At 45.8% G+C, this 9,316-nt stretch overlaps 2 protein-coding genes across 2 annotated transcripts; both read right to left on the bottom strand.

The window, feature by feature from the left end:
• Nucleotides 1-1,187: 1,187 nt before the first annotated feature.
• LOC123039470 (organic cation/carnitine transporter 4-like) lies at nt 1,188-4,352 on the bottom strand. The gene is made up of 3 exons (XM_044462623.1): nt 4,334-4,352; nt 1,853-2,678; nt 1,188-1,764 (listed from the first exon to the last, which is right to left on the bottom strand). Exons 1-3 carry the CDS (start codon nt 4,350-4,352, stop codon nt 1,413-1,415), a joined length of 1,197 nt encoding a protein of 398 aa, XP_044318558.1. The 3' UTR covers nt 1,188-1,412.
• Nucleotides 4,235-7,186, bottom strand: LOC123042246 (organic cation/carnitine transporter 4-like). Its single transcript, XM_044464736.1, has 3 exons — nt 6,765-7,186; nt 4,984-5,809; nt 4,235-4,895 (listed from the first exon to the last, which is right to left on the bottom strand). The coding sequence occupies exons 1-3, from the start codon at nt 7,135-7,137 to the stop codon at nt 4,544-4,546; spliced, it is 1,551 nt and encodes a 516-aa protein (XP_044320671.1). The 5' UTR covers nt 7,138-7,186; the 3' UTR covers nt 4,235-4,543.
• Nucleotides 7,187-9,316: the final 2,130 nt, after the last annotated feature.

Here is a 9,316-nt window from a genome sequence, read left to right as displayed (position 1 = left end):
CAAATGCAGTTGATGCTCTCAATTCTGAAACTTTTCTTGGGCATGAACTAGCTATCCTTCTGGAAAGTAAAGAGATGGGTCTGGACTATGCAAAGTATGAAGTAAGTAAGTGGCCTCGGAAGCAAACTGTGTAGCTGATTGTATAACAAAATCATCTCTCCCTAGTAGATCTTGTGAGGTTTGGGAAGATGCTATCCCGGACTTTATTTCTCATCTTATTGTAAACGATCTCGCCATTATTCGAGAAATAAAGTTTTGCCTTGTAAAGAAAAGAGATTGTATGGGAAGATGGAGATTTATCCTAATATACCAATGGTTACTGTTTGTGGCCAAGGTAGGCAAGTTCTAACGTTGGACCTTAAGTACTCCCTCCATTTTTGTATACAAGGCCACAAACTCGGATTACAGGTATCAATGTAAAATTTAATGCCTGCTTTATAAATCAACTTTTCTTCTTGTTTACTAGGATCATTAATACTCCGCATGCATGCAAAGAAACTGAGTGGAGGAAGTAGCTGCCTATGATTATGACTGCATGCATGCAAGTATTAAACATGTTGTTGGTATGAGAAAATATCATTAACTTTGCCTCGATTACTGTTGGTGGCCTTGTATATATGTAAGCTCTATATTTCATAGTGGCCTTGTATATAAAAATGGAGGGAGTACAACGTTGCAGAGCTCAACTATTACATTAGGGGCAGCTGGGTTGTGGTCTTCATTAGTACTACTAAAGGTACTGGATGAGGATGCAAATAATACTAATTATACATCTGCAAGGGTGGGCAGTGTTAATGAGTCATAATCAGCATCATTATGGTGGGATCAATGTCAAATGGTCGATGTAGGTGAATGAGCACCATGCAAAGGAAAACGAGGTTGGCCAGCCACATGAATAATATCTGGAACGAAGCATGACATCCAGTTCGTCGAACGGCGAAAGGTTAGTGCATTTACTATGTATATTGCAACTGACACTCCTGCCCATGTTCTCCTCTCGCCTGAAGCCACAAGAGACAGCTGCTCCAACAAATCACTGATTCAGGTAGCCGTTCAGACTAACAGAAACTCAATGCATTCAGAGCAATAATATAATAAGAAAACTATACTACATGTACATGAATACGATGAAGAGATATTATTATACGCGTTATGTGTATTAGAACTGCACGAATCACGTGGTAACTGATAAGCATGATTACATCCTCGCATTGCCACCATGTCCACTACTGATTTATCATAGAAACCATCTACTAAAATCTTTAAAAGTAAGAGTATATCCTCTAGCACATGCAAAACTAGTAATGCAGATGAGAAAACCAACACGCCCCGCTCTTTGTATGCAACATGGTTCCATTGGTAATATCTTTGGGTCCAGCAATACTTATGGAGAAAGTGCTTATGGAAACTGGTCAAATTTCGGAGTTTCCTCTTGTAATTTCCCCTTTAATTACAAATTCTCCCTCGCCTTTCTCCAATCCGAACATGGTGTCATACAATGGCTTGTGCATAGTCTCCGGGAGGCAGAACACCAGTAGCCCACCGAAGATACCCAACATGCCAAACACTGCGAATGGCGTCCGCTCCCCGAGTAACACTACCATGGGTGCTAGTATGGCACCCATCTTGGAAGCTTGTAACGTACATCCCATCGCCGCAGTACGCACCGTCGTAGGGAACAACTCTGCTGTGTATACAACTAATAGGTTGTATGTCGCGGCCATTTCGAAGATTCCCACCACACCACATGCCATCCTTAGCGCCCTACAATGACATGCAATTGTTTGCGGTTAAAGAAAATCTTCTGACCCATCATGTCAGGTACATGCAAAAACAAGAAGGATTTAATTACCTCATGACACCGACGCCTGTAATAAGACTGGCAGATGTACAGAAAACACCGCTGAGCAGCATTGAGCCAATGGCGAGTGGCTTCCGACCCAAGTGTTGGAGGAGCACCGTAGTGATAAGAAACGCGGGCATTTCAGCGAGAGAGTTAACGGCCACACTGATGTAAAGGTTAATCTTTAGATTGACCACATTGAGGCTCAGGCCGTAGTATACCACCGAACAAATGAAACTGATGAGCACTGAGAGCACCAGCCTGCCCCGCGTTGTTCGTGACCGAAACACGTCTAGGATCGATGACGACGACTCCTCGGTCTTCTTGTTGATGTCATCCTCATCGTCGAGCTTGAGTGTGATGCCATCTGGGATGCTTTTTCTATTGGTGGATGCAATGTCTCGTATGACGCGCATTGCATCCTCGGCGCGCCTCCGCACAAGGTACCAACGTGGGGACTCCGAGACGAATGGCATGACGGTGAGCATGAAGGCGAGGGAGGGCATGGAGGTCACGACATAGAGGAGGCGCCAGGAGGACTGGAACATCGCGGCAATGCCGGCGAGGATCGCGATGCCGCCGGAGAAGAAATAACACGTGGACATGCCAACAACGCCACGATAGGAGGGCCCTACGGGCTCTGTGGCAAGGACGAAGGAGCAAAGGCAAATGCTGCCGGCGCTAAAGCCTGTGAGGATGCGCAAGGCCACGTAGGCCCAATAGTTCGGAGAGAGCGCGGTGAGGAGGCCGAAAATGGCATTGAGGGAGCACACAAGCAAGAGCGATCCCTTCCGACCCAGAAAAGAGTCCGATAAGTGTCCAAAGACACCAGCGCCTGCAACAAGCCAACCATATGGTCAAGTACATGAAACAACAATGCCGAATAAATTGATAAATAAATAAACAGTTTGATCAAACTTTTTTCGACAAAGGGTGTTTTTATTGACTCATAATGTAGCATCGAGCGATACAAGCACAATGAGTACACACCCAGCCTATGCATAATTAAGATGCACACAACCAACACTACGCACACACACAAGAATCACGCTGGCAAAATAGTCCGACCAAACTAGATTTTGGATTGTAATCTAGCTCTTTCTTTTAATGAAAAGAGCTCAAAATAGTGCAAAATATGAGCCAATGCTCAGATTATGAGTACTAATAATTGTGTGGTTGTAAACACAAAATAAAATCAACATTACTTGCTCCACATACTAGTAACACACACGTTACTACTCTAGTTGCGGTTTATTTTTTCTAAAGAAAAGGTATATGCCTGACTTTATAAATTCAGTTGATGCTCTCAATTCTGAAACTTTTCTTGGGCATGAACTAGTTATCCTTCTGGAAAGTAAAGAGATGGGTCTGGACTATGCAAAGTATGAAGTAAGTAAGTGGCCTCGGAAGCAAACTGTGTAGCTGATTGTATAACAAAATCATCTCTCCCTAGTAGATCTTGTGAGGTTTGGGAAGATGCTATCCCGGACTTTATTTCTCATCTTATTGTAAACGATCTCGCCATTATTCGAGAAATAAAGTTTTGCCTTGTAAAGAAAAGAGATTGTATGGGAAGATGGAGATTTATCCTAATATACCAATGGTTACTGTTTGTGGCCAAGGTAGGCAAGTTCTAACGTTGGACCTTAAGTACTCCCTCCATTTTTGTATACAAGGCCACAAACTCGGATTACAGGTATCAATGTAAAATTTAATGCCTGCTTTATAAATCAACTTTTCTTCTTGTTTACTAGGATCATTAATACTCCGCATGCATGCAAAGAAACTGAGTGGAGGAAGTAGCTGCCTATGATTATGACTGCATGCATGCAAGTATTAAACATGTTGTTGGTATGAGAAAATATCATTAACTTTGCCTCGATTACTGATGGTGGCCTTGTATATATGTAAGCTCTATATTTCATAGTGGCCTTGTATATAAAAATGGAGGGAGTACAACGTTGCAGAGCTCAACTATTACATTAGGGGCAGCTGGGTTGTGGTCTTCATTAGTACTACTAAAGGTACTGGATGAGGATGCAAATAATACTAATTATACATCTGCAAGGGTGGGCAGTGTTAATGAGTCATAATCAGCATCATTATGGTGGGATCAATGTCAAATGGTCGATGTAGGTGAATGAGCACCATGCAAAGGAAAACGAGGTTGGCCAGCCACATGAATAATATCTGGAACGAAGCATGACATCCAGTTCGTCGAACGGCGAAAGGTTAGTGCATTTACTATGTATATTGCAACTGACACTCCTGCCCATGTTCTCCTCTCGCCTGAAGCCACAAGAGACAGCTGCTCCAACAAATCACTGATTCAGGTAGCCGTTCAGACTAACAGAAACTCAATGCATTCAGAGCAATAATATAATAAGAAAACTATACTACATGTACATGAATACGATGAAGAGATATTATTATACGCGTTATGTGTATTAAAACTGCACGAATCACGTGGTAACTGATAAGCATGATTACATCCTCGCATTGCCACCATGTCCACTACTGATTTATCATAGAAACCATCTACTAAAATCTTTAAAAGTAAGAGTATATCCTCTAGCACATGCAAAACTAGTAATGCAGATGAGAAAACCAACACGCCCCGCTCTTTGTATGCAACATGGTTCCATTGGTAATATCTTTGGGTCCAGCAATACTTATGGAGAAAGTGCTTATGGAAACTGGTCAAATTTCGGAGTTTCCTCTTGTAATTTTCCCTTTAATTACAAATTCTCCCTCGCCTTTCTCCAATCCGAACATGGTGTCATACAATGGCTTGTGCATAGTCTCCGGGAGGCAGAACACCAGTAGCCCACCGATGATACCCAACATGCCAAACACTGCGAATGGCGTCCGCTCCCCGAGTAACACTACCATGGGTGCTAGTATGGCACCCATCTTGGAAGCTTGTAACGTACATCCCATCGCCGCAGTACGCACCGTCGTAGGGAACAACTCTGCTGTGTATACAACTAATAGGTTGTATGTCGCGGCCATTCCGAAGATTCCCACCACACCACATGCCATCCTTAGCGCCCTACAATGACATGCAATTGTTTGCGGTTAAAGAAAATCTTCTGACCCATCATGTCAGGTACATGCAAAAACAAGAAGGATTTAATTACCTCATGACACCGACACCTGTAATAAGACTGGCAGATGTACAGAAAACACCGCTGAGCAGCATTGAGCCAATGGCGAGTGGCTTCCGACCCAAGTGTTGGAGGAGCACCGTAGTGATAAGAAACGCGGGCATTTCAGCGAGAGAGTTAACGGCCACACTGATGTAAAGGTTAATCTTTAGATTGACCACATTGAGGCTCAGGCCGTAGTATACCACCGAACAAATGAAACTGATGAGCACTGAGAGCACCAGCCTGCCCCGCGTTGTTCGTGACCGAAACACGTCTAGGATCGATGACGACGACTCCTCGGTCTTTTTGTTGATGTCATCCTCATCGTCGAGCTTGAGTGTGATGCCATCTGGGATGCTTTTTCTATTGGTGGATGCAATGTCTCGTATGACGCGCATTGCATCCTCGGCGCGCCTCCGCACAAGGTACCAACGTGGGGACTCCGAGACGAATGGCATGACGGTGAGCATGAAGGCGAGGGAGGGCATGGAGGTCACGACATAGAGGAGGCGCCAGGAGGACTGGAACATCGCGGCAATGCCGGCGAGGATCGCGATGCCGCCGGAGAAGAAATAACACGTGGACATGCCAACAACGCCACGATAGGAGGGCCCTACGGGCTCTGTGGCAAGGACGAAGGAGCAAAGGCAAATGCTGCCGGCGCTAAAGCCTGTGAGGATGCGCAAGGCCACGTAGGCCCAATAGTTCGGAGAGAGCGCGGTGAGGAGGCCGAAAATGGCATTGAGGGAGCACACAAGCAAGAGCGATCCCTTCCGACCCAGAAAAGAGTCCGATAAGTGTCCAAAGACACCAGCGCCTGCAACAAGCCAACCATATGGTCAAGTACATGAAACAACAATGCCGAATAAATTGATAAATAAATAAACAGTTTGATCAAACTTTTTTCGACAAAGGGTGTTTTTATTGACTCATAATGTAGCATCGAGCGATACAAGCACAATGAGTACACACCCAGCCTATGCATAATTAAGATGCACACAACCAACACTACGCACACACACAAGAATCACGCTGGCAAAATAGTCCGACCAAACTAGATTTTGGATTGTAATCTAGCTCTTTCTTTTAATGAAAAGAGCTCAAAATAGTGCAAAATATGAGCCAATGCTCAGATTATGAGTACTAATAATTGTGTGGTTGTAAACACAAAATAAAATCAACATTACTTGCTCCACATACTAGTAACACACACGTTACTACTCTAGTTGCGGTTTATTTTTTCTAAAGAAAAGGTATATGCCTGACTTTATAAATAAAGCCATGGGACAGAGTAAACAGACGCTAAAGCAACCACGAAAAGGGACGAGCAAATAGAGTATCAGGTCACCAACCTAGGCACGCATGCCAACATAGTTCACGGCACGTAGGCCAGGGAAGTTACGATAAACAAGCACGCAGGTCAACAACCTACTACGAAAAGAAGAAACGCTGATAAGATTAAGCTTGGGCGTCAGAGTTTTGCCATCCCACGCTGATAAGGAAACGGCAGACGCTCGAACCATCCCACGGGTCCCACGCAGCACCTCCAGAGCATCGCCATCGGCAACTTTACTAGTGGAGGAGCCAGGGAGAGTCAAATACAAATACAACTATCCTCTTGAACTAGTAATGCGTCGATCCAGTGATGCGAATGATTGAGGCAGACAGCATGTGATGTAGAGTAGCGGCTATACGGGAGCATAAAAACGGCGGAATCAGCCACATAATAGATAGATCACCGACGGGAGCACAGCACTATCGTACGTACGTACCGATCATGGCGCTGGCGAAATACATAGCATGGACGAGGCCGACCTTGTAGCTCTCGCCGCAGACGAGGCCCCACTCGGCCACCGTCGACGACGCGCTCCCCTGGTCCCATTCCCACCCGGCCGAGGCGCCGGAGCAGCGATCGCCGCACCGCCCGTCCCCCGCGGGGCACGACATGGCCGGCTCGCGGTCGGCGAAGATCATGACCATGGTGTGCATCGCCTCCAGCGTCCACGCCGCTATCACCAGCAGGAAGTGCCGCAGCTGCCACCGCCCGAACTCCCCCGCGTGCTGCGCCAGCGCGTCGTCGATGCTCAGGCGGTTGCCGCCGCCGACACTGCCGGGGCCGGAGAGGAGCGCCTCGGTGGTGGACATCTCCGCGCGTACGTCGCGGAGCGAGCGTGGTGTCGGCAATGCTCTGGATTAATTCCCTTGGCGCTCGTCGTGAGCTTGACCGCGAGCTACTTGTAGGCCTGTAGGCGGAGCGAGGCATCTGCGTTCATCAACCGCCAAACAGTACACACCTAATCAACTGTAGCGTCCAACGAGTGAATCATGCGTATCAAATCAAATAGAAAAACGGAGATGTGCATCCGCATGGCAAGATCTTTTGGTAATTTATTCCGTATCAACGACTGAATTGATTACGCTAGCTGCACAGATTTGATTTGCCGCATGTAGGAATCACGAGACAGGTACTCCATTTCCACGATCTTGGCGTGGAATCGACTGGCGTACTGGCAGGCCCTGCACTATGCGGTACCAAGCCTAGCCACGAACATCTAACCAATTTTATACTGTGCACCACTAGTGTTTTCTTTGTACAGCCATTGTTCCTGAATGACACTAGCTCGAAGAAGCATTAATTTCTCTCTCTCTTCCAGATCTGCGATCTGCTGCAACGCGGTCTACCATTAGGGATGTAAACCCGGTCTCGTTTAAGCCCACTTACCAGTCTAACAGTTCAATGAAGTTATTTTTAGGAAAATAAACTATCAAACTAATTCAAGCTAACTAAACGGGACTTCCGGCACCGTTTATTGCGCTATTTACGTCTCTGCCGGTCGTTGCCATGTCTGCCGCCGGATCCACTTGCGTAGTACGTAGGAGTACTACATTATAAGGAAGCAAGTCCACCCGATCCAAGATGACTAGATGAGTCACCAGATCGGCCAAGCTGCTATGCACGATACCTCTTCGTTGCTGATCATTCATAGCCCAACCGACTCCTCCAGCAAAGATGCTTTCTTTGCCAAGCTCATAAGTTAAAAGTAACCTTCGGGGGTGTCTTGACTTGTCTCCGAAGACTTCGGTCAAATTTGTCGTGCGAGAGACAATAACAGGAGAAATCTGAATCAGAGTAGGATCAACTGTTTTGGTGCAACACCTGCAAAGATGGGAGCTAAAATAAATCCACCTTCAAAGTAGGCGGTTCACATGGAGCAACGAGAGGGAAAACCCCACTTTGTGCAAGCTCGCATCGTTCTTTTGCAACGCCTTGACCTCATCTTCAACACACATGTACTTCATGCCCTCTCTTCCTCCCTATCCTACCATTGCCGCACTTGCTTGCCGACGACAAGGGGCCTAGGACCTTCAAGTTCGATAACTTTTGGGCATCGATGCCCGACTTTGATGAGGTGGTCCACAAGGCGTGGAATGAGCATGTTGACCACACCAATCCATACCAATTTTTGTGACACAAGCTCAAAAAGACGGCGCTTCGCCTCATCGATGCTTCTCCTCTACTCCATTCGACGAACGTGAACGTGATCTTCAAGATAGGCTAAAGAGAAGGGTCCTAAGTTTGGTCATGCTTGAGAGGGGTCGCAATAAGCAATGTGAAAGAATCTCCAACCTTAAAGAAGGTAACACTAGTAGAAAATTCTCCCACAACCTTATCAATGCAAGAAGGAGAAAGAACCGCATTCACAGAATCAAGCATGAGCAAGGTTGGGCCACTGAGCAAGATGCTAAGGAGATAATAATCCACGACCAATTCTCAGATGTCATGAAAAGAGGGTGTAAGAGCACAAAAGATTTTAATTGGGAGGACCATATGATACATCTCCAACGTATCTAATTTTTTTATTGTTTCATGCTATTATATTACCACTTTTGTATGCTTTATATGCCATTTAATATTATTTTTTAGGACTAACCTATTAACTCGGTGCCAAGTGCCTAGTGCCGGTTCCTTTTTTCTTTTGCCTATTTGTTTGTTTTGCAGGAAAAAATATACCAAACAAACTACAAACACGATGAAACTTTATGGTGATTTTTTCTGGACCAGGAGAGACCCTAGAAGCTTCGGGGAGGCACCAGACAATGACCAAGGGGGACACAAGCTCAGGTGGCGTGCCCCTAGGGGAGCGTGCCATGTGAGCTTGTGTTCCCATCTTTTCTCCATTTGCCCTAATTCCAAGCCTATAAAATCACAAATATTCAGAAATCCCCTAGAGTGAGACTCGAAACAATTCTTCCGGAGCAAGCCTCTCTTCTTCCGTGATCCTACCTGGAGGCATTTTCTGGTACTCTGCCAGAGGGGGAAACC

Source organism: Triticum aestivum, chromosome 2B (genome assembly GCF_018294505.1).
Source record: "Triticum aestivum cultivar Chinese Spring chromosome 2B, IWGSC CS RefSeq v2.1, whole genome shotgun sequence".
Taxonomy (NCBI): domain Eukaryota; kingdom Viridiplantae; phylum Streptophyta; class Magnoliopsida; order Poales; family Poaceae; genus Triticum; species Triticum aestivum.
The sequence above is the reverse complement of the archived record's forward strand: the minus strand, read 5'-3'. Positions and strand labels throughout refer to the sequence as shown.

Excerpts from the sequence above, each read along its gene's own strand:
- LOC123042246 (XM_044464736.1), bottom strand. The coding sequence starts at position 7,137 with ATGTCCACCACCGAGGCGCTCCTCTCCGGCCCCGGCAGTGTCGGCGGC. Across the intron at positions 5,810-6,764 it reads TTTCGCCAGCGCCATGATCG|GCGCTGGTGTCTTTGGACAC; the intron begins GTACGTACGTAC and ends GGCTTGTTGCAG. Across the intron at positions 4,896-4,983 it reads ACAGGTGTCGGTGTCATGAG|GGCGCTAAGGATGGCATGTG; the intron begins GTAATTAAATCC and ends ATGTCATTGTAG.
- LOC123039470 (XM_044462623.1), bottom strand. Across the intron at positions 1,765-1,852 it reads ACAGGCGTCGGTGTCATGAG|GGCGCTAAGGATGGCATGTG; the intron begins GTAATTAAATCC and ends ATGTCATTGTAG.